This window comes from Notolabrus celidotus, chromosome 6, assembly GCF_009762535.1.
Source record: "Notolabrus celidotus isolate fNotCel1 chromosome 6, fNotCel1.pri, whole genome shotgun sequence".
NCBI classification, from domain to species: domain Eukaryota; kingdom Metazoa; phylum Chordata; class Actinopteri; order Labriformes; family Labridae; genus Notolabrus; species Notolabrus celidotus.
The window spans coordinates 29405745-29427754 of record NC_048277.1 but is presented as its reverse complement, the minus strand read 5'-3'; the positions used below and the strand labels follow the sequence as shown (position 1 = coordinate 29427754).

At 41.7% G+C, this 22010-nt stretch overlaps 1 protein-coding gene across 2 annotated transcripts in view; it reads left to right on the top strand.

Annotated features, from left to right (window-relative positions):
* The window catches only part of fbln1 (fibulin 1), a 41719-nt gene extending 19909 nt beyond the window's left edge, over positions 1 to 21810 (top strand). The window contains exons 15-17 of one of the 2 annotated variants that reach the window (XM_034686592.1): positions 7108 to 7253; positions 9069 to 9209; positions 21211 to 21810. In XM_034686592.1, coding sequence (XP_034542483.1) covers positions 7108 to 7253; positions 9069 to 9209; positions 21211 to 21350 — 427 coding nt within the window. In that variant the 3' untranslated portion in view covers positions 21351 to 21810. Of the gene's footprint in view, positions 1 to 1729; positions 4393 to 7107; positions 7254 to 9068; positions 9210 to 21210 lie in introns of those variants that run through there. The other variant, XM_034686593.1, reaches the window with a different exon arrangement.
* The last annotated feature ends 200 nt before the right edge of the window (positions 21811 to 22010 follow it).

The window sequence follows — 22010 nt, the reverse complement described above, 5'->3', positions numbered from 1 at the left end:
TACAGAGTAGTGAGATATTAAAGAGATAATTATGTTAATGTCCTCTGCAGTCCTCAGATTTGAAAGATTATTTAAACTAAATGAACCCTGGGAGAGACAATATGTAAACATTAGAGTGACCAGGAGCATATCAGGGAGAAACAAATGACAGAAAATGAAACACACACAAAAAAAACAATAACAACAACATGTCATTTGCTAAGACAGGACAGTGTCACAAGGGCCCTTGGAGGGTAACAACCATGAAATCCACCTGTAGGAATTTTACATATTTAGTCCATTTGGTCCAGAGTTTGATAAACACCTCCCTCTGAAGTCGCACACATAGAGTAATCCTTTCCATAACATAAATATAATTCCCTATATCAATCCACTCCTGTATTGTGGGGGTTAAGGAAGTAACCAGCACCTTGCAATGCCTTTTTTTACAAGCACATCTCAAAATGCCAAACAGGATTTTATCATTGGGCTAGGGCTGGGCGATATGGCCTAGGAATAAAATCCCCAATTTTTTTACAAAAAGCTCAATTTACGATTTTAATCGATTTTGTGTTTTTCCCCTGAAAATAGTAATAAAAGCAGTGTAACTTTCAGCTAGATGTCTAGCTTGAAACAAAGCTACAGTACAACTTAAAGAGACTGAAATTTCCATCTCATAAAAATAATCATTTCTTTGACTGTGACATTAAGTAACATGAAACAAAACTACTTAAAAAAAGGAACAATTAAAGTACCTTCTCTGGAAAAAAAAATGTCTTTTCTAGAATAAACCTCCTTAAAAACTGAGGAGGTCACGGAGTAAATCTAGATTTTCTTTTTTTTAAATCGCCTGAAACAAAAAATGCGAATTAAACGATTAAATCAATTTATTGTACATCCCTACATTGGGCCTTGCCTTGAAATCTACACTTCCAAAGAACAATGAAGTAAACTGCAAGGGCAGGTCAATATTAAGTATACTTTTAATGTTTTATGAAACTCTATCCAGAAAGGTCTTGACACTGTGCACTCACAGAAGATATGCGAGTGTTAAAAGTAACTGAATAGAAATAATCAGTCTCGTCACTGATGGTCTGGTTTGTTTTTGTAGGTCATGTAGAAATATCATTCTGTCACATAACCTGCTAATAACTCTTCACAGGAGCTTTAGAATATTATTTTCATAGCTTTGTGATTTTATGTGTTGCCTGTTTTCATACCAACATGAGAATAATTAAATAGACATTAAAAATGTGAATACTGACAGAAAACTGAAGCTGCATAAACACTCATAGAGCGAGGACCATGTTCCTCACCGATGAGTCTGAAGTTGATCAATCATCCTATCAAAAGCTATTACTCCATCAGTGACCACCTTCAGGCCTTCTTAACTGACCCTCATTCAAATGTTTGGATCAAGGCTCTGCATGTCCAGTTTGCACAAAGCTGGAATGCCTTCAGACGAGATGCCGGCTGTAGCATGTTGTTTCAGAAGGATGAAATGCACATGGATATTTTCTGATTTGCTCATTTACAGTAGAGGCTGTGTTTGATCACCTAGTGACAGAACGTCTTGCATGCTCCCACAGAGGGCACCATGACTGGCCTGTGAAGTGGCCTCACACTGCATGCTATGCACGGCAAATGTAAAATTCACACCCGGTCTCTCTTTCTCTTTCTTTTTCTCTCTGTGCCTGTTTTGTTATGTCCCGTATTGTCCTTTTTGTCCCCCATCCTCCTCTCTCTGCAGTCGATGCGAACGCTTGCTTTGCAATGGCTCTTCGGACTGCCTGACCATGCCATTGAAAATAACCTACTACTACCTCACCTTCCCCACCAACATCCCCGTCGCCACCAACATCTTCCGCATGGGCCCCTCCCAAAGTGCGCTTGGCGATGTCCTCCAGATTGCTATCATTGCTGGCAACGAGGATGGTTTCTTCAAGACGGGGCGGGTGCCCACCGGCGGTGTGATGTCGGTGGCAAAGCTCATCAAGGAGCCGCAGGACTTTGAGCTGTCTGTGGAGCTAAGCCTAAAGCGCTACGGCGCAAGTAGCACTTACCTCGCTAAAGTGCTGGTGTTTGTTACCCAGGAGGAGCCTAGAGTTCCTTACAACCCACTTCTAGAATAAACACCAGAGTTATGCAAGGTTACACACAAGCTGTTACACTCTTAAAAAACGATGTGTCATTTTAAATGCTCCAACAAAGTTTCCAAAACCAAAATAAGCAAAATACATCTCAGATAACCATAAGTTATGTCTTTTGAAATCTAAAGTATGCAGTAACATTCAAATGATTGCAGAACATATGACAAAGATAGATGCAGAAAAAATATGTTGTACTCTTTATATGTGTAGCATACTCACCCACATAGATGGTATCTTTGTTTACAGATTCTACATAAAAATTATATAGGGTCTGGATTTGTAGCATGGGGAGTGTTCTGGTTTCCCTTTGTAGTACATTTGAACAGACCAATCACATTTCAGCAGGCTTTAGTTGCATGCAGGAAAAACAGTCCGTGTGGAGAGCAAAAGCAGGTGTAACACATACCAATGTAATAACACCCCAGCTCCCATCAGCAGTGATTTGACTATGATTTATTAATCTCTGTAAACAGATACCTTCCCCAGATCAGGACGGATTTGACAAAGTTAGGATTTTGTAGAATGTTTTTATATATTGGCAAACTTAAAACCTCTAAATTGTAAGTAAGTCACAAGAAAATATGTTTTTGTGTTCATACTGCTGAAGTGAGCCAGAGTGAAATGTACAGTGGGTACGGAAAGTATTCAGACCCCTTCACTTTTTCTAAATTTTTTTATGTTACAGCCTTATTCCAAAATGGATTAAATTATTTTTTTCCCTCAACATTCTCCACACAATACTCCATAATGACAAAGTGAAAAATGTTTTGTAGAAATTTTTGCAAATGAATTAAAAATAAAACACTCAAATATCGCATGTGCATAAGTATTCAGACCCTTTATTCAATACTTTGTTGAAGCACCTTTGGCAGTGATTACAGCCTCCAGTCTTCTCAAGTATGATGCTACAAGCTTAGCACACCTGGATTTGGGGAGTTTTTCACATCCTTCTTTTCACATCCTTTCAAGCTTGATGAGGTTGGACGGGGAGCGTCAGTGCACAGCTATTTTCAAGTCTTTCCAGAGATGTTCAATCAGGTTCAAATCCGGACTCTAGCTGGGCCACTCAAGGACATTCAGAGACTTGTCCTGAAGCCACTCCTTTGTTATCTTGGCTGTGTGCTTAGGATCAGTGACCTGTTGGAAGGTGACCCTTTGCTGCAGTTTGAGGTCCAGAGCGCTCTGGAGCAGGTTTTTGTCAAGAGTCTCTCTGTACATTGCTGCGTTCATCCTTCCATTGATCCCACAAGTCTCGGAAACAGAATGCAGCTGAGTTCAATTCTGAGTTTCAAAGCAAAGGCTCTGAATACTTATGCACATGCGATATTTGAGTGTCTTATTTTTAATTCATTTGCAAAAATTTCTACAAAACATTTTTCCCTTTGTCATTATGGGGTATTGTGTGGAGAATGTTGAGGGAAAAAAGGAATTTATTCCATTTTGGAATAAGGCTGTAACATAACAAAATGTAGAAACAGTGAAGGGGTCTGAATACTTTCTGTACCCACTGTATGTCTCCTGATGAATTGCCTACAAGTACTTGAAACAGATGAAATACGTTCCTATCCCAGGAATGTAATAAACCAAAGAAATGACAGCACTTACATGTGCAACATAAAGGCAGCATGTAAATTCCTCATAAACTGAACTTCCACTGCAATTAACAGTGATGATTACTGCTTAAAAACCCACTTTTCATGCAGGGAAAAGGAAGCAATTGCTGATTGGTTCTGAGATTGCATTGATGGTAAAGGGAGGTACATTCAAATACAAATATACAGGTAGAGATTATTATAAGATCAGAATTTTTTTTCACAACCAGTCATCACTTACATTTCTTTCATTCTTGTTTTTTGCAATTTACACATTAGGTAACTGTTTTGGCTTATTTCCTGAGTATTGTGTTAAGATGACACATCATTTTTTAAGAGTGGATTTAAAAATAACAAAGTAACACAAAATCAGAAGCTCAGTTTTTAGTACTTTAGCATTTTACTTAATCAGCTGTTAACAGTAGAAATAAGGATCAATACTCAGCAGTCTAAATGAGGTCCACTTGAATGTATTGTCTTGGAGGTAAGGCTTCCTGATAGCCGCTAGGTGGCGTTCTAGGTCAGGGTAAATAATGTCATGGTTAAGTTTTGAGTCTGTCTATGACTGAGTGTAATTTGATGATGGTTGCATGATACAGTCTGACGTTTTCAGTATTTTATGGTTTATGTGTTGGATGAACAGTTTTCTATTAAATCTGAAATAGAAATAACACATGTTCAAGTCATATCCAGTTCTTGATCATGGTGCATTGTGGGGTTTAATCAAATGCAGCCAAGGGAGCAGCTGGAATGTGAGGGACGAATCACAGATGGAGGCATGAAGATTTTCTCACATAGTTTCATGGGACTTTTGTTCAGACGGCATTGATGGAGAGGGAATCAAATGATCCATGCTTTTAAAGTGGTATTAACATTCCTAAAGTCTGTAAAACGTTTACACACGAGGTCTTTAAACCCTCTTATAAACACTTTTATTGATAACATTATTAGCTATTATCAGTTAGAAATCTTTCCTGTTGATTTTAAAGTTCACCTGCAGCAGTTATGTTTGATAAGACAGACCAAACCTGACAAATTTAAATCAAAAACACAAGAAAGCAGTTCCCATTATTAACATCTGTGAGCCAAACTCTTGAGTTTTATGCTAGATGTGCATTTATCCCCAAAAATTGGCCACTCTTTATGTCTGTCAAGTAATTCCACACCTCCATTATTCTAGTCAAAACTGAGCCTTTTATTGCATTCTTCCTCTCACTTCCTAAACATCGGTTACCATGCACCACAAATACATCTTTCTGTGGCGGTTATTTTCATGCACATCTCTTTACCTCCTGTTATATTTTCAGCTTAATGTAAAATGCACAGATTTCCACTGCATACTGCGGGTGTAAACCCCAAAGCAGACAGATAACCCAAATGAAGGCTGAGTAAGTGACATGCGATGGGATGCAGTGGCAGAGGAGAGGGAAATGTGCACCAGCAGGAGAGGGTATAAATAGTCTGACATGCTGTGAGGCTGCTGCCCGAGGGCTGTGGCTTATAATAACTGTAAATTCAGATGTCGTAGGTTCCTCCTGTCCTGAGCTGTCAGGGCCAGTAAGGATGCACTCGGTCCCTAGTGGGGATATCCTTAAAATAAGAACATAGTGGCGCGCAGAAGGATTTTTCCTCCTCTCTGACATTGAGTTATGGGGCTCTGGGCTCTGGCCGGTGGTCTGAACAATTTGTGGTGCAGTAACATCACCGCGCACAGAATGAATGATGCCCTGCAGTGTTTGTGTTGGGGCGTTATCAATGTGCCGACTATAAATAATAATTACCAAAAAAATAAAAGGCCTTACGCTTGACCAGAGGACTTTCATCCAAAAAGTCTGTTTTTCTTTCTGGTCTGAAAGTATTGGGTTTTTTCTCCTGGGCTGGGCCACGTGAGGCATGGAGCGATGAAGAGGACGTGCATCTGTGCATGCACAAACACATACACAAGCATGTTTGCATGCACAAAGACACACATGCACATGTTAACGTACACACAGAAGCCTTTTTTGTTGCAGATATACACATGCACAAACACACATGGAGCTGTAATTAGCTCCACTTGCTGCGCCTGCTTTGATGTGCCCATCTGTGTGAAGGGGGGGCAGTTCACCCTGGGTCATTATCTTCTCATAAATTTACTTTCTGCCCCAACAGAGCTTTCACCTCGTCCTCTAGAGCCGTGCTCAGGCCTTTCTGCAGCTCAGGCCGCAGTATTTTAAACTAGAAGAACATTTTGTGGGTTTGGCCTGGGCCAAAGCAAAACTTGGACCCACCCGCTAATTGCTAATTACAAGCCCCTACCCAGTGGTGGCTTGACTTTTTGTCAGGGGCTTCTCTCCTCGCTCTCTGTGAAAGGAGCCCTGCAACCCAAGTCGGGCCTGTGCTTTGAGCTGCAGCCTATAGGTCCCCTGAGGAACTCCAGAGATCCACAGCTCACATGACTCACAATGCGGCTATATGGCTGCCATACACATTAAGTAGACTTGTACATGGCAACTTGGCTGTTTTTATAACCCAGTATAACCATGTACTGACTTGTCTCTTCTGCAAAGACAAAGCTTCAATTTAAGATCTTGGATGTTGAAGTCAGGGCTTTTATTTTGTTTCAATAGAGCTTTATAATCACAAGTTCCCCATGGTTTCAAAGAAAAAAACTCTTGATTTATGGGCTTGTTAATGCTGCAAAAACCTCTCTGAGTCCTATGCCACAGACAGGTAGTGAATAGCAATACTTTAGGTGGCGTTAGCTTTAGGAGCCAGCAGGGGCCCTCCATTCCCTCCGACCTGTCAGTGATTAGTCTGTGAAATAAACAAAGCCTTAAATAATAGGATGAGAGCTGCCTCGGGGGGAGAGGCTGGGGAGTTGTCTAGTCATGTTGCTCACAATTTAGGAGTCTTTTAGAACACTCCCCCGCCCCATAAATCCTCCTCAAGAGATTATCTGATGTGAAGCCGGGGATGTTCAGCAAATCCAAATATTTTCCTGAGCAGGTTGTGGATCATTCTCGCCGAGTGTAGTAATTCATTTCCCACACAGCTTGAAATAGTGCATCAGAAACGCATCAATGGCAGAGCTTGTCTCCACAGGCTACAAAGTCTGGCTTCGGCATAAACCTTTTGGCCATTTTCAGTTCATTATCCCTCCAAGCCACATAGAAATCTGACTGTTTTAATGTTGACTGCTGTAGCTGACGTCCATGGCGGCCATTTGAGTTGTCTTACTGAGTTCTCGATTACACACTGGCCTGCTCTCAAGGATGCCCTTTGAAAACCACAAAAGCCGACTCTGAAGTCTTTCTATAGACATCACCTAAAGGTCAGAGGCCGTGTGTGTGTTTGTCTTCTCTCTTTTTTTTGTGTGTGGGTGTGTATGTTTGTTCCTCTTTTAGAGTGGCGAGGCTTGAGCGCACTGACACCATCCGCTGTTTAAAGACATGTCAGCCAAATGACGTCGCCTGTGCTCTGGACCCCACGCACTCAATATCCCGCACCTTCATTTCCCTGCCCACCTTCAGAGAGTTCACCAAGCCAGAGGGTAAGTACAAGTCTGTTTTTTCTGTGAATTCATGCTGAAAATGAATGAATGCAGCAAAAGATGAGGGAAAAAATACTCGAGATCCATTGAAGGAACTTTGTAAGAAGGGAAATCGGAAAATACAAACTTGTCATTTTGAAAATACCGTCATGAACAGATTATTGCTTCCTTATTGACTAATAGCTGAATAGATGACATATAGTGAAAATCTGGAGGGAAATCAGATCATCTTTTTTTGATAACCCAGTAGCAACAACTGGTCTCCGGTCTCAAACTATGAAACCCATGCAGAAGTGTTATAAACTGCAATACATTGAGAATCCGCTTGGGGCTGGCTGCAGAAACACCGGAAACCACATACACACCAATTCAAAAAAGACGATATTTGCAGCATTAATAAACATGTTTACAGCCTGGTTCAAAAAACGGCTTGGCTCTACGTAGCTAATTTCTCTCTTGGCACACACTGTACGTGGGTGAATTTTTCTCTAACGCGACGGTTCAGAAGATATAAAGATTACAAGTTTTTGCCCAAATAAGGACATGACTGACGTGACTCCCGGAAGGGAACACATAGCTGTTAGCTAGGAGGCTCAAACCCCGCCTTTTTACGTCACACTCTGCCTGGTTGAGTTCCGCATTTCCAATATGGCTGCCGCCGTCGATTGGCTTCAAAACAGCGCTCAGGAACAGATGGGTGACGTCACAGATACTACGTCCATTATTTATACAGTCTATGGTTGTAACGTGCTATTATTAGCTTTCACCTAGCCAATTTGTAGCGGCTAAGAAAAGGTTAGTGTTAACATTACTTTGTGATAATGTTACAGAATACAAGTCTTAAGTCATGTAAAGTAAGATAGGAATTATTTCCTTACTAACATAACGTTAGCTAGGATGGTTGAATGCTAATATTAGCTGTAATATGGCTTATATGTGATTTCAGTTACTCATAATGAATGAAGGAAATGATAATGAATGTCAGGTAGCCTGACTTTACACAATTTGCACCCTGGAGCACAGCAGTATAATCTCGTAGCAGAATTTTAGCCTCCCACTCTGAATTTAAGACGAACAAAGCCACTGTGTGAATGTGCTGAACTATTTAAAAGCCATACCAATAAAATAAAAAATAATTACCTTCAAAGTAACCCCTTTTCTACATGTATAACTAGCTCACAAATACATGTAGAATAAAAAAAAAAAAAAAGAAAGTCCTGTTAAATTCTTTGGAAACAAGTAACAGTCTATGCGATATTGTGTCGTTTCTCATGTCAGTGTGATCCTCCACTGTTATTTCGTTAGCTCCACTTTATCTCTCTTAATCTCAGAGCTCCCATCAAACTGTATTTCTCTGGAGTTGTCCAAATCCCTACAACTTCCTCTGACTCCCATTTAGCTCTTCCATGATGTCCTCCATGCAGTCAGAGAGTACAGTAAACGCCATGCTGCTCGGTAATCAGTCGAAGAAAGTGACAGCTGACAAGCATCTATTGGCTAGCATGTAGCGCAAGTTTCACACACACTCATGCTCAATGTCAGGGGGAGTTTAGCTTGTGTCATTTCTTGTAAGCTCTGAGACTGGGTGTAAAGGCAACGCTGAACAGTACTGAAAAGCCTCAACCTTCATGTGACCCTCTCAATGTACAAACAACACAGGCCTTTCCATTTCTAACTTTACTGTCTTTGTCTTAGGGAGAGAAAAAGAAAGACCAAAGGAAGAGCAGGCGCTAGCTTAACAACACAATCCCAGTGTGATAATAAAGCTGCAGGCCAGAAACACTTTTTATGTGTCTAATTATTATCTTCTGACAGAAATTGTCTTCCTGAGAACGACGGTGCCAGCATACGGGACCCATACCTTGGGCACCTACGACGTCAAGTTCGACATCTTAGAGGGCAACGTGGAGAACGCCTTCGACATCTTCAAGCGGGTGGAGAATGGAATGTATGTGGGTGAGTACGGGGATTTGACGTTGTTGTGGAGTCTGGATTAAAACCAAGCCAGTGCAAACATTAGCAGCATTAGCGACAATGGAAGCTTTAAGCGTGCAGCCTGACAGACTCCTTGACTGGAGATTACCTTTTTATGTGTTAGACAAAGGAGGGGCCTTTTTTTCCCCCCATCCAATTCTTATTTTAAAATAAGTATGTCTTTTTTTCTTCAACACATCATGGGCATTTTTCCTTCCCTTTTCTCATTTGGAAATATGTACGCTCTTTTTTGACAAGGGAGACGTTTTTTTTTTCCAACCCAATTCTCATTTTGAAATCCATGTGTTTTTTATTGCAAATCAAACTCACATGTGCACATTGAGAAGGGACACAATAGGCAGAAAAATATCCCCTGAGGAATGTCTGGACGCCCTGACTAAAGTACATCTGACGCAGCCTGTTATGGTGTGTGCAATGCGGTGGCATCATGTAGCTGTCATCGTCTTCATGGGGGCTTCGTAGTGTCTGTGTCTCTGCAGTGCTTGTCCTCTGAGTGGCTCTCTGAGACAGACGCAGTCCTGTGTCTGTCCCACCAAATATTTGGCCCTGGATTTTCACAAGCTTGTGGTCAGACAAAGCGATGTTTAATTCACTTATCTATGGCTACGCATAACTAGAGCCGATCATTACTCTCCGGAATAACTTATGACCGCCTTTAAAGAACAGTAAAGAGTGCACTTGTGTATTCGAATGCACATATGCATGGGTGATTGCATTTGACAGGCACAACATTCATCATAACTACCTGCTCAGCCACCACCAGCATGCAAAAAGACTGAACAAGCTCTGAAATTGTAGCAGCAGATACCATCTCCAGTGGTGTGTAACAGCAACACATGTTTGGGTGAAAGCCATTCTTCAGTCTGGTGGTGACCCAGGTCTGCTGCACGACTGTAGGAGAGCAGACCTGAGCCTGGGCTTTGGGTGAATGAGCTTAAGGGTGACATGTTGTTGAGTCTGCCTATAGGTGTTATTTTGTTTTGGTTTTGTTCTGGGATGCAGGCAGGATGGTAGCGGAAGGACAGAGGATTCTTCTCTCTAATGGATGGATGGATAACCCATTGGTATGCACATCTGTCTTTATAGAATGAAATGAAAGGAAGGGAGGAGGAGAGAGTGTGACTGTCACTGGTTCAGACTGGATTGTGGGTGCACGCAAGTGTTCCTCTCTTATACACTTGTGCAGAAACAGATGTTTTCGTGTCAAACGTACCCAAAAATCAGATAAATAAATTAAAAAAATTTAGCAATAGTTCCTTTAATTCACTGTTTAAAGAGCTTATCATTACATTCTATTGTCTTATAATGGTTTGCTTTGGTTGGAATCGTCTCTTTCTGCATTAGAGATAAGCCTTATTTTGTAATATTTCATCAACTGAGTGCGTCTCTGCCTGTGGGTAAAGAGGATTTAAGAGTGGTTCCCTGTTTATACTGGTGCTCATTTGCAAGGGCAAGTATGTATGTGTGTGCACAGAATAAGATTCCAGAGAGAGAGAGAAAGACAAAGAGTGAAACTGCGATTCAATGAAAGAGGAAAGAGAGAGAGAGAAAATATGTGCAGAAGTAATCCTGGGCGCTTTGCTTCATGTGGTTAAATGTATTGTTCCATTTCCCCACGCTAGGCCTCAGTGTCTCGCCGAGCATTAGAGCACTTAAAACCGACGACCACATGAAAGGCGTGTTTGTGAGGAGCCACTTCTCTCCCAAACCCATTGGATGGATGCTTATTGGATGCAGCTCTTGCATGTTAGCACCAGTTGCCCCATCACATATCCAAATTGAGGCCCTGTGCACTGGTGCCTTTTGGTCACCGCCTGCTCGCCGTGGAGTGTGGCGTCCACAGTGCGATGAAGGCCCCTCTTGGTTTTGGTAAGTGGGTTGTGCTGCTGGTGCTTTGGCCCTTGGATGCTGCTGTTGTGTAACCACTGTATGAAGCTCGCTGACGTGTCACTTAAGGAAGCTGAGTTTCCACTATCTCCAGTGTCTCCAACAGTGGTATTACAGCTTGGTGGGATGTGAAAAGAAGCAGACATTGAGGCTCCACTAATGAACAAGTGCGTGAACTCAAGCAAACTCTGGCCATTGTTTTTGGCCACCTTTTGTATTTTTGAAAGGGACAAAAGAGGCAATTAGGAATCCCAAGAATGCGTTGCTAACATGAAAAATCGAATTTTAAAAGGTTTGATTGGCTTAAGCTCCTCTCAGCTATGCTCACTTATACTCAGTGTTCTAAACCCAGTCTGCTCAACACACATGCAGCGTTTATACACACACACATGTAGGGGTTGAAAGTGCACCAAGTAGTGTAAGAACCACACCAGTCTCTTCTAGTTCCTGGTCATCCATCACTGGCTTTCCCAGCACTGTCACATCTGGTAGACAACCCTGACAGCCTTACGCATCTGTGCAAACACAATCGGCCCTCAGCTCTTGGAAAACACAATCAGAACCCATCAAACACTTACAGATTCCCATGACGACAACGGTAGCACACTGGCAACTACACAAAACCCCTGCAGGTACGTAGACGCCAAAGTTATCTTAAGACAACATTTATGGCACATCCTAACATATTTGGAAGCAGAAACCGAGGAGGAATGCATTACTCATGCTAACACTGTCATCCACTTCTGATTAGCGACAGGTTGTTTGGATTGGGCAGATAATGGGATGATTGATTTTGGCAGACAGCAGGTGGATGGATGAGTCCTCCCTTTGAAAACACTGGAGAACAGTGTGGTCTCTGCTGGAAGCACGGGTTAAGTCCCGGGCTGAGTCTCTCACCTCTGACAAAATGCTGCTGCTTCTCCTGTTTGCTAATCTGTCAGTGACATACATCATTGTGGGGATCAATATTGTCTTTGAGCACTCCCAGGAAAGATTTCATGGGTTAGTGTAGGTTTTTTTTTTTACCTTTGTGTAACAAGGCCAGGGTACTGAGCAGGCATTTCTTTCAGTTTTGCTTTTACTCTTACAAAATAACAGATTCAAATTATTCTAAGAAAGGAAAAAAAATGTAACAACCCACTGTTCGCAACTAAAATAGCAAAAGCGGTGTGCTAATCATTCAATGTACGGCGAGATGAAACAATACGATAATGTGGCTTACAATTTTACTTGGCCACACTGATAAGCTGATCAGTGTGTTCAGATATCTTTGTATGGATGCAGATTGTGTGCTAGGAAGGAAGATTTTTGGTGCCTCAAGTTTTCTGGTACTCCTTTAATTCCTGGTATTATTATCTAACTCTGTTTCAGCTGTTTTGTTTGCACACAGAAAAGCTGAAATGCGGGGCGCTGGTGGCCTAGCGGTCTGAATGCCCCACATACAGAGGCTACAGTCCTCGTTGCAGGGGTCGCCAGTTCGATTCCCGGCTGGTCGACCATTTCCTGCATGTCCTCCCCCGCTCTCTATTCCCCAAAATGTCCTGTCTCTCTTCAGCTGTCCGATCAAATAAATACAAAAAGGCAAAAAATATAAGTTAAAAGAAAAGCTGCAATTCACTCTGGGAACCAATCAGCTATCATCTGACAATTATTACATTTTTTAAATCTTAATACAAATGCATGTGCACATACAGTACAGGTAACAGTGTTGTAGTTGAGTCACCAAACAATTAAGTCTCAGTCGAGTCTTGAGCCCCAAGTGTTGCCGCCAGAGTTGAGACCGAGTCACCATAGAAGATTCCAAGTTGAGTCTGGATTATCTAAATCCGAGTTCTAATTGAGTCCAATTACCTCAGGGTTTAAAAAGGAGGGCAGCTGTTTCACTCCAAACTATTCACTGTATGATCCTTGACTGACTGTGGGATCTTTTGGATGTGCAGAAAACATACTCAATTGATTAACATTAGATTCTTTTTTATTTATTTGTTAGTTTTATTTAATTGTAATTGTTATAGACAACAACAAGCATTAACACGTGAGTCCAGAGATCTGAAATATCAGTTAAATCACAGTGCTGGGCATCATGTGAAAATGTGCACAGCACCTCTCCTAGCAAGGAGACGCTCATGGAGAGTAGTCTCATTGTTTAGGCACAGTAGTCTCTTGTGAGGCTACCATTAGCCTGTGAACAGCAACGTCTTCAACTATCCACATGGACTAGCTTTAGCATCAGGGTGCATCCTGAACAGATGACTGTTAAAAGTCTGAACTTGTCTCTGTCTTGTTTATGACTGTTTCACTGATCTTGTTTGGATTTGTTGTAAAATACGCTGCAAAACTAACGATTTATAGCACCTCTGCTCGAGTCTGAGTCAAGTCTAAGTCTTCACTGCATGAGTTAAAGTTGAGTCACCCATTCTCAAATTTGAGTCATGGACCCCAGTACTACTACACTGATTGGTAACATACAGGTTGTCCTTGAGATTGGCTGACCAGCATCAAATGTGCCAAATTCAGATCTACAATACAATCTGAATTATTGTAAGGTTTCCATCGTATCAGAATTTATCCCTGTTCAGTTTTAGTGACAGAAAAGGGCTTTATTATGTAGAATTGATGTTTTTCTCATTGAATAGCAACAAATAATACAATATCTCTTCTGAAAGAATCAACCCAAACCCTTTTGAGATTCAATAAATCCAGGACACTGCAGCTAAATTTCTACCATTTTTGAAATGCAGGTGGAAATATGCCTTTGTGGTTGAAATCCTGTGCAGAGAATACATTCTTTCTGGATGACCATGGGCACACGGCCGGCAGCCAGTGAGGCAGACAGAAAGATGAATGGAGAAGGAAGCGGACAGTTTGTCTCTGCGCAGGTAGCCATGGCCACAGATGCTGGAGGAATGTGAGCCGACTGTGTGAGACATGACTTCTTCAGAGCCGGTGCAGCTTGTGGCTCTGGCTTGTGGCTGTGCTGCTGAGGAGCTGAAGACAGCGGCGGAGATAAGCAGACAACTCGCACCTCGAGTTTTGGATGAATCATGACATTGGCAGCGGCCGGCCCACCAGAGAGCGCCAAACCCACGAGGAATCCTTGTCTGAACAGTGCAGCTAATCAAAACAGGGTCTTCTCCTCCAAACATCCCCACAGACTCGCACAAAAAACTCCCCTGGGGTGGTCCGCCATCAATGTACTGATGAAGAGATAGTGATTCAGATATTTCACGCTCCCAGAGACATACCACAGTGAAAAACACGCTGGTATGTACACATAAAGTTTAATCCTTGCAATAAAACTGTCTCAATAACTCACAAGTTATCTCTCTTGGTTTACTGGCCCATTTATTCTTTGCTGTCTGGCGCTGTGATTTTAAGAAAATGTAACTTTGTTTAAGTAATAGCTCAAAATTAATGAGGTTTTTTCTATCTATGTTCATGTAGTATCATGCCAAAGAGATAGCAAAGCTCTTAAACATCCCATCCAGGCACTTTATGCCTCCTTCCATAATGTAGAGGGAGGATACAAATTTAAACCCAGATTTAAACTGCAAACACAGCAGATTTTCATGTCAAATCCTCTCTTTTAGTCAACATTTTGAAGTGTATTTTCTGCTCTTTGGTTATGGGCTTTTGCTTTGAAAGGTCACTTGTAATACAGCGCAAAGGTTGTGGTGAAGATAATAGTGCATGTTATGTCATCTCAGCTGCACACAGGCCCACAACGGGCTAAAACTGAAAATCCTAGAAAAGAACCAACCGGTTCCCTACGGCTGCGCTCAATGATGTCACTACCCAGATTGTGACGGTGTCCTACAATGACCCACGGGCCACTGGAGAGATCTCTCACTATGACTGAATGTCAATTGACCATGGAATATCATGTGTTAGTCTTTCAGAGCAGGCGTGGGCATGTTTCCTGACCTCTGTTTGGAGTGGACAGAGGCTTGTTTGGACAGACTGACCTGACTGGACATCCTTGTTCCAACGATTTGTGACCAGTCGTAAATACAAGATCTCACCCCCTAGAGGCCGGTACACACAGTCTTTGAAAGTATTATATTTTTGCCTTATGATGGGTTATCAAAACTGAAATTGGTTGCTTAGCTAATAGGGTAACAAGGGAGCTAGTAAGCATTTCTTCTGGCATGTCTCTAAGCTTTTTATGGACTTTTTGCAGAAAAAGTTTGAGGCAGTAAAAAGAACCCTTGAAGAAGAAACAACTCTTTGACATGTTCATGTTTATGCCATCAGTGTTCAGCAGGACATTGCTGTTATAGTTAGAAACAAAACACAACACATTTTTAGCCATAATGATGCTGCCGAATGCCCTCCAGTACCCTCTTTGCAAAACTGTAACTTTGTACACCACCTGGACACTCTCCAGTGGTTTCACTGCAGTGAGCATGCATAGCCCAACAGCCAGTGTGTCATTATACAATACTGTGGTGAGGCCGATGCATATTTTTCATTTGTCTCTGGTGTTAAACCCGTTCATTTTGGATTCTGTCATACACTTCCTCGCTGAGTTGTAGAAACCAGAAAACCCAGAAATTCTACTGTTTACATGTAACCCTTCAATATTGCAGCCCCCGTAGCCATGAAGGATGACAAATGCCTCCTGGCACTGGCCTCACTTTGTTTTGTGGCAGTGTCTCTGCTACTAGGATGCATTTATTTAAGGCTATTTTCTACTTAAGGGGCTACTTTATGGTGCTGCGGAATGTTTTTGGAGAGCGGACAGATAGTACAGCTGTTTGTGTGATGGTTTCGGCTCAGGCCAGGGCAGTCACATTTGCAGATACCTCAGTGAGATGGAAAGACACCACAAACCTTTCAAGCTTGACAACTGGATCTCCTGTGAGTATACTTCAGGCCCCTAAATGGCATGACCTTGCAACCCAGTCACAGAGCACATTGTCAGCTCTAGGGTTTTGGAAATTTCCCCTTGTTTATTTAAATGAATCTCAGGTGGTATGGTCGCCAATCATAGTCGACCTGTTCTGTGGCTGTTGGCGTTTTGCCTCACAGCGCGGATGAAAAGTTAAGGATGAGTTTGTGGTTGTGGTTTCACCTCAAGTTCACTGTGAGTATGCAGAGGCCCAGCTGTTAGCTGATGCTTTCCCCTCATTGAGGATACCACTGTGCTTTTGATGGAGAGCTTACGGAAACATAGAGTCATCATGAACACACGCACCGACTTGGGTATCAAGCTCCTTAGTGCAGAATTGAGCAGTGAAAATAAGTTACACAAAGGCTGAAGTGAAACATGTTTGAACATGAAGGTGTTTCTTTATCTGTCCAAGAATCAAAGAAAAATGATGCAGCTCACCGGTGAAGACTAAGGGTCGACCGATTAATGGCCTGGCTGATTAATGGAAGTTGATGTTCGGCATTTGTCTGATCATCTGTATCAGCATTTAATTTTATAGATTGCTGATAAAACTCATTAATTAAAATGTGGGCTACATTGACCTTGCTGCAGGTGTGTCTCTCCCTCTATGATTGTTTTCACTCACCTCTCCGTCTCATCTAATGTCTCGCCAACAACTTCTATATTTACTTCAGTAAAAAATCTGAGGACAGGTACTCCTGGTTAATACCAAGTGGCAAACTCCGGTCTCAAATGATGAAGCCAATGCGGAAGTGCTGTAAACTGCAATACATCGAAAATCCGCTTGAGGCTGGCTGCAGAAACACTGGAAACCACATAGATATGAATGGGAAAAAGACGATCTTTGCAGCATTAATAAACATGTTTACAGCCTGGTTCAAAAAACGGCTTGGCCCTACAACGCTAATCTCTCTAATGGCACACACTGTACGGGGGGTGAATTTTTTTCTAACGTGACGGTTCAGAAGATATTAAGATTATGAGTTTTGCCCAAATAAGGACATGACTGACGTGACTCCCGGTCGGGAACACACAGCCATTGGCTAAGAGACTCACACTACATCACACTCTGCCTAGTTGAGTTCCGCATTACCAATATGGCTGCTGCCGTCGATTTGCTTCAAAACAGCTCTCAGGAACAGATGGGTGACGTCACAGATACTACGTCCATATTTTATACAGTCTATGGTTAATACGTACATGAACTGTAAAAGGTGTACAGTTTACAGAGATGAAATCTCACCTTTCTTGTTGTTGCACATATTCATCTGTAGCAATTAGTAATGAAGTGGCCTAGTTTTTGTTATGTCAAGTTATGTTTTGGGGCATTTTTGCCTTTATTGGATAGGAAAGCTGGAGAGAGACAGGAAATGTGGGGAGTAGAGAGTGGGGGAAGACATGCAGCAAATGGTAGAGGCTGGGAGTCAAACCTGCCACCGCTGCGACGGGGACTATAGCCTCTGTATAAGGGGCGTGCGCCGAGACCGCTAGGCCAACGGCACCCCAAGTGGCCTAGTTTTATGAATGATCCATTTTACTGCTTATGTGTATCAGTTCCACATACCAGTTAACGGTCTCATGTATTACTAATCAGTGGATTGTCATCTGCCTTGAAAAAACGAAATATCTGTCAACCCCTAGTGAAGAAGACAGACCCCTGAGTTAGTCATTAAGCAACGAGTGGTTGTTATTTCCAACAAAACGATGACTTGATTATGGTGCATCCCAGTCACCAATGAAAAATTGTAAGTACCTCTCAGATCAATCTCATGATCATCAGCATACAAGTTCATAGCTCACCACTGTCATTCACATTCCTCTAAGGTATAAATCAACAATGTCAGCATCCAGGGGTCTTACACAACCTAAGTACCAATTAATGGGCAGTTACCTTTTTTCTTCCTCTGTGTTGAAAGTTTAAAGCGGCTCCCTTTTTTCATGTTTCTGAACTTCTTGTTATCGTCACACAGTCTGAAATGCATTGAAGTGATTCTTTTTGTATGGACAATAAGACATGTTGAAATCATGTCTGTGCATAGACAGGATTTCAAGTACTGTAGGGAAATTAAATTGGTATACCATCACAATAATCATTTCCATCCTCCTTTCACTTCAAAAATCTAGTATAAAGGATATGAAATAAGATTGTTCTTTCGGCACCTTGAAGTCTTAACAGTATTTTAGCTTGTTGAAAACTGGTTGAATTTAGGTGTTGGATATTCAGACCTGATTTCACCCTGTTTTCAATATTAAAATCCCAGTTCATGCTCACTGGGAAGGCTTAACTCTGTGTTCCATTTCAAGTCATCACTATGTCACCAAGCGTCTTAATAAACACCAAAACAACTAAACAAAACCTCATGTCCCAAACAAAGGGTCTGCTTGGACAAAGTGTGAGTGATTTGAGGGGCAGTTGGGCACTTCACAGAATTTCTGTTCCTAAATCACAGTGTTTCTCTCCACATGTGCTAATTTGACCACAAAACATTTTACAAAACACTAATTGGCCTCAAACACATTCCACATATTGCACTATTTAGACGTACTGAATATATATGAGACACAAATTGTGTAAGTTTTCATCATTTAGTTATGCGGTGGAATTCTTTGGCTTCTTTTCATCAGAAAAAAAAAATGGTTTGAGTCTTGAGTGGAAAAACTTGCCCCTGGTTTACCCTTATTATGGTGTTTGGTCTTCATTACACACAGACCACACTTCCTCCAATTAAAAAAAGGCTTAATATGGACAGAAGCCCATCTGTCTTTGAGGTGGTCCATATTGTGTTCATAATATCTTACTCATCCTCACTGTGTGCTTACTCAACCCAGCGCTGAAGCTTTTAATGGGTTTTCTTTGGTTTAAGTACACGAAGAATCATGAACCTTCTGAACTCACTCTGAGTTTGCATCGATCATCTTAGTCAGTGTTGTGCGCTCTCAGTTGGTGTATGTCTGAGAATCATTTTCAGACTCAAAATGTAATCTCTTTTTCCATGTTGATGGTTCTCTCATATTGCTGTTGTTCGGTTGAAGCAAAGGTCAGCCCCGTCTGAAGGTGCTGACGCTTCGGAAACAGTCAAATCTCAGCCCCGCTCTCCTCCATGTAGTGTCACCATGCAACAGAGAACCAAACACCAAAACAAGGGGGCAACCCTGGTAGGACCGGGGCCCCAATCCACACTCCGCCATGTGCTTATCACCAGAATCTGCTGGAAACCTAGAGCTCCCACAGATCTGACTCTGAGAGGGACGGAGAGAGCGAAAGAAAGTGACAGAAAAAGAAAGAGAGAGAGAGAGATGGAAGTTTGAGCTCCCATTGCTGGCCGCTCCCTGAGTTAAAGATGGATTCCTGGAGGAATGCCTCCATGGCTGAATCGCGTGACTGTGACTGCTCCCCTCCATCAAACACATGGGACTCATTTACCCTTGTGGGCCGTAGTGATGGTGCCACAAACACCAGGCCCCCCCTCAGGAAGGGAAGAGAGGGGAGGAAGAGAAGGAGGAGAATGAGTGGGTGGAGGGGATCTTCAATCACACAATGCCAGGGTCCCAGAGGGCGCAGCGGATGGCGCATAAAAGATCATCATTTGTCCTGTGGTGAACAACAACCAAATGGGTTTTAATGCTTTGTTACAAGTACCACAGAGAGGGTGTCATGATTCAGGCAGTGATTTGTAGTCATTTTAATCAACGTTGAGTCATCATAAAAAGACTTCAGCACATTACTGACTCATTAATAACCCTGAGAAACCAAAAGGACTTCATGAGAAACAGAAATGAGACAGCTGAAGGTGTCACTGGTGGACAGAGAAGGGATTTTGCTGCCTGGCTGCACACTGGCGATGGCTGTTCAAACAGGCCAGAGCTGAAATGTCACCATCTCTCTGCAGAGAAAAGGCCCGCTGACAGGCTGAATAAACACAATTTTTTTTTTCTCCTTGTAGTCTCATGTTCACTGAAAAAGAGCATCCAATGAATTCTGTGGGCACTCAGTAAGGCTCTGTTGCTGTATGTTTATTCTCCCATCTGTTTTAGCATGATGGAGGTTCATGGAGACTGTGGGAAAATGAAATTCAGATTGTCATGTGTTCTGACACCACTGGGCTTTGTTTAGTTGCCAGCAACACAATCATTTTGAGTGTACCAGCTAATCCCAAGTTACACCTGAATACAGGTATTTTGGTGGTGAGTGATGTCAGCAAAGTGGACGACTGGTTAGGGAAACTATCTTGTTTCTGTCCATATTTTTTTTTTTAGATGTTGTGGATAATTTGATCACACAGGGAAACCTTTCACCCTTTTTTCTATGACTGGACTATTTTCTCCCAGAGAAATAGCTCCAATAAAACCAATGAAAAAATATTCCTCTATAATAAAATCTTATTAATAACAGCTAACAAAAGGCTCAACATGGCAGCATCTTCACACAGTACTGCTATAGGCTCATTTCATAAAAACAACAACAAACAAGTCAAAAGAAAAGAAGAGCTGAAACGTACAAATACGCTTTGGGTCTGAAAGGCGCAAAGCTCTTACGCAACCAATTAAGACAGCTTATGAATAAAACTGAATTATATATACATTATTTATAAAACTGTCACATGTGCGTGAGACAAACAATTGAAGATTGCATGTAAGACATGTGTGGTGTTGACAGCCTGAGATCAGAGTGTTGTTTTTGAGAAACACTTCTCCTCTGAAAATGTGATTTATCAATGAGCAAAAGCACCACAAACACAATCCCTTTGGGCTCAGCTGTCTTGGGGTGGCAGTAGAATTTTCTAACTCAAAACCATCAGTACATAAAACCAAACTCGCTCCATTGCTCGGTACCATTATTGGTAAGTGGGAAAACATGTACATGGGTGTTCTCACACAAAATCCCAATAAAAACTTTCACAATAGAATCAAAATCAACAAAGTCCTGACAGGGTGAGCAGGATCCCTACGTGAAGCGGAGGGTCTTGTCTCACCCTAGAGGAATTCGAACCTGCATAAACACCCATTCATTATAAATGATCTTCCTTATTACCCTAACCAAAGGATTGATTTGATAAGTACATGATCAGGTTGTCCCTGCCATGGTTTTGCTGTCCAGGATCACAGTTTCACACTGTTTTTTTTCTTGAATCAATGGTCCCTATTGCCTTTTAATACTGTTTCCTTTGTTGTCTCCTTCAGGTGTTGTTCGCCAGGTCAAGCCTCTGATTGGTCCAGTAACTACAGTGCTCAAACTGTCGATGCGCAACCTGACAAACCAGGGTGACTCCGGCCAGAACATCATCAACGTCCACGTCTTCGTCTCTGAGTTTTGGTTCTGAGAGATGGATACTCAATTGCACCATGTGTATTAAGTTGACACGCTGTCAACACTGTGCAGATTAATTTTGTAATATCAATGCATAGCTCAGTGTCCAGGTTTCAATGTTATGTTTGATTACTTCTGACAGTTTCTGAGATGAAAGGCTTTCAGCTGCTTTTGATGAGTGGTTCTGATGTTTTGACAAGCTCAGCCAGAACTGCACTCGTGTGTTGTATCCGGCATGATGGAGCCAAATATGGGAAGCTTTATTTGATTAAAAAAAAATTGAAGTTTCCAGAACGTATTTAAACTGAAAGTGCATGCATTTAGAAAGGATATGATGATTCAATTCTACAATATTCTTTTTTTTTTTTTTAACATATTAAGCCTTTATTGTGTAGCATTCACTTTTCCTTTCTCACTGTATGCATTAGATTAAGTATTTTTTCTATGGAATAAACACTATTTTATTTACCGTACTTGTATTTTGTATTTCTATTTTAAGACTGATGGCTTATTATTTCACTGAATTTACAGTTATTGGCTCATGGAGGGAGTAAATAGATAAATATTGGCGACTTATCATGATTTAACAATTCACTGTTTATGGATTAAAATTGTATGCATTTCCTTGACATCATGATGTCCCAGGAATGTGAGAGGTGATTAACAAACACAT